At 37.4% G+C, this 2,565-nt stretch overlaps 1 protein-coding gene across 1 annotated transcript in view; it reads right to left on the bottom strand.

Moving 5' to 3' along the window:
• Nucleotides 1-2,565, bottom strand: part of SCAPER (S-phase cyclin A-associated protein in the ER) — a 396,020-nt gene that overhangs the window by 314,009 nt on the left and 79,446 nt on the right. Inside the window, exon 10 of the mRNA XM_008574198.1 lies at nt 1,359-1,440. Within this exon, the coding sequence (XP_008572420.1) occupies nt 1,359-1,440 (82 nt within the window). The remainder of the gene's footprint in view (nt 1-1,358; nt 1,441-2,565) is intronic.

The following is a 2,565-nucleotide window of genomic DNA, read 5'->3' as shown; positions in this document are numbered from 1 at the left end:
GCCACGGGCTCGGCCCTAAATAGGTTTTTTTGTCCTTTTTGAGACCGGCCGCACCATGCTCAGCCAGTGAGCGCTGTGAGCGCACCGGTCATCCCTATATAGGATCCAAACCCGCGGCAGGGAGCGCTGCTGCGCTCCCAGCCCCGCACTCTCCTGAGTGCGCCACGGGCTCGGCCCTAAATAGGTTTTTAGCACAGAAATTTACAGAGTCTCTAGTATGTTAATGTGCTCTTAGGACTCAATAAACCTAGCTTATAGTAAGCAGCATTTTACAAATTATTTGCCCACAACACAATTTTGCAAAGCTCTTCTTAGAACACAGTGGGAAATGTTGACCCACAGGTAAAGCCCATGCTTATCCACATAGTAGGCAAGGCCCATCACGATCCAGACCTCTACCTACTCTCACTCCATTTCTAGTTGTTCTACACCTCCAGTGAGAAGTGGGAGAAAAAGCTATTTCAGACTCTGCCTTCATGCTCATACTATTTTATATGGCTGGAATGGCATCCCATCCACCTACTCATTCAACTCATCCTACTTTCAATTTCAGCTCAGGAGTTATTCTCTAAAATTATTTCTGACAGTCCTCTTGTGAGAGACTAAGTGTCTTTCTCTGTGCTACCCTAGCACTCCACGTATACTAACTATGTGGAAATTATCTATTTAACATCTGAATCTCACACTAGATTATGAGATTCTTGAAAATTAGAAATATGTCTTACTCCTTTCTGTATCCCCCTCCATAGATATTTGCTGCATTAAATTTAAAAGAATGATAGTTTCTAGGACTATACAAATAGTAATATATGACTCTCTACCTCAAGCGGTCTACTATCCCCGTGAGGAGCCAACAGGCAAGTACTTTTGATACAATATGAAACAGTCATACTGCTATAGACTGCCTACGTGTGGCAGTAATAGTAAAAATTTTCTAGAAAATATGAGTTTATCATAATCTTTCAAAATACAATTGTACAATTCATAAGCACTGAAATCAAGTGAAATAAATTATCAGAAACACCTTTTAGTTTATTTCTAAATGATTAAAATCTATGAATATCAGAAGCCTAGCACTAATGCCTCTTCAAGTCATTAATTAATTGCTTAGTAGAAAAAAAAAAAGAAAAAAGATATGTGTTGAACTTCCTTTAGTCTTTTATCCTCAATGGCTCTATCTTGTCAAAATAAATTTAGTTTCCAGATAATTGAGTCAGAAACGGTTGTAGTTAAATCGTATAAGCCTTGTTGTCAAAAGATGAAGAATACAAATTAAATTTTTATTCTATAGATAAAATTTTAATCTCATGCTCCATTGCAAAGCTCTAAAATTTAAAATTATGAATATATATCCCTACCTTGAGCTGAATTTTTTTCTGTAGCTCTTCCATAGCTTCTTGTTGAGCAGCTGTGAGTGCTGCCAGTCGTTCTTCCCTGTCTCTGTAAGAAGACATTAAAAATTACAAACTCAACTGCTTGGAGCAACAAATCTCATGAGGTTAAAAAATACAATTAGGACACACAGGCTTATATATTCTAAAGGGCTATTATTTTTAAAAATTATTTTTTTCTGAGTGCCTATAGAGTCCCAGGTATATTGCTCATTAAGTGTTTGGGAAGCAACAGAGATTATTAGCCATGAAAATGGGTTTCTGGACTGTCAATTAAATACAGCATGTGGAAAGAACACATTTATCTCTTTTCCTTTCCAAAAAGCCACTAAAATGATAAAAAAGGAATGGAAAAGCCATAAACTCACAAAGACAAAAAACATGAGAATAATCACACGTGATGGACATCAATATTTCAGAAACTAAAAAGCAAACGTGAGAAAGTTGAAATCTAAGCTTTCAGAATAAAACTAATAAGTAAGGTAATTCTACCAGAAGAATTCCATAAAAGCTCAGAAACTGAAGAAACTACTTATAAAAGAAGGGATAAAGGTTGGGGATGAAAACAAGCAGAGTGGTAAAGCCTTAAAAGAAACACTAAGTCTCCAAATCTCCTCCCTACTAACAAACAGACCCTGTATTCAGGACAGCAGGCAAGGTGTAGGTGAGATAATATGAAGGTACTTCAAAAGGTCACGGAAAGATTTGTACTGTCTTTTAATTCTATTTCTCCACAATCTTTATGAAGTACCCTCGTATACTGAAAACAGGGAATTAAAGTGAAAATCTACATACTGAAATGGTTAAACAAGTAGTAAGTATCCTTCCCCTTTTCAACTCATACAGCATTAGTAACCAGGTTTATATACCACTCCCCCTGGAACTCCATGGAAAATTCCTCTCTTAAGACACCCTAAGAGAAAAGGCCAACAAAAAGACATTTGGGGTTCTCCAAACAAATGGCCAGTTCCCCACAGATCACAGGAGATTGAGTCTCATTATTCATTAGTCCTGTTGACAAAGTAAGAGCTCCCAAACAGCTTTTGAGAGCTTCATTCTTAAAAAGAACAACTAATGATCATCAAATATTTGAAGAAGATATTCTGGGGAAAAAAAATGGTGATGGGTCTGGAGCGCCCGCGTCAGGAAACAGCGCGATCCTGAGAGCTGTGTG

The sequence above is a fragment of the Galeopterus variegatus genome, unplaced genomic scaffold, assembly GCF_000696425.1.
Source record: "Galeopterus variegatus unplaced genomic scaffold, G_variegatus-3.0.2 Scaffold1012, whole genome shotgun sequence".
NCBI classification, from domain to species: domain Eukaryota; kingdom Metazoa; phylum Chordata; class Mammalia; order Dermoptera; family Cynocephalidae; genus Galeopterus; species Galeopterus variegatus.
This window is presented reverse-complemented; position numbering and strand designations above follow the sequence as displayed.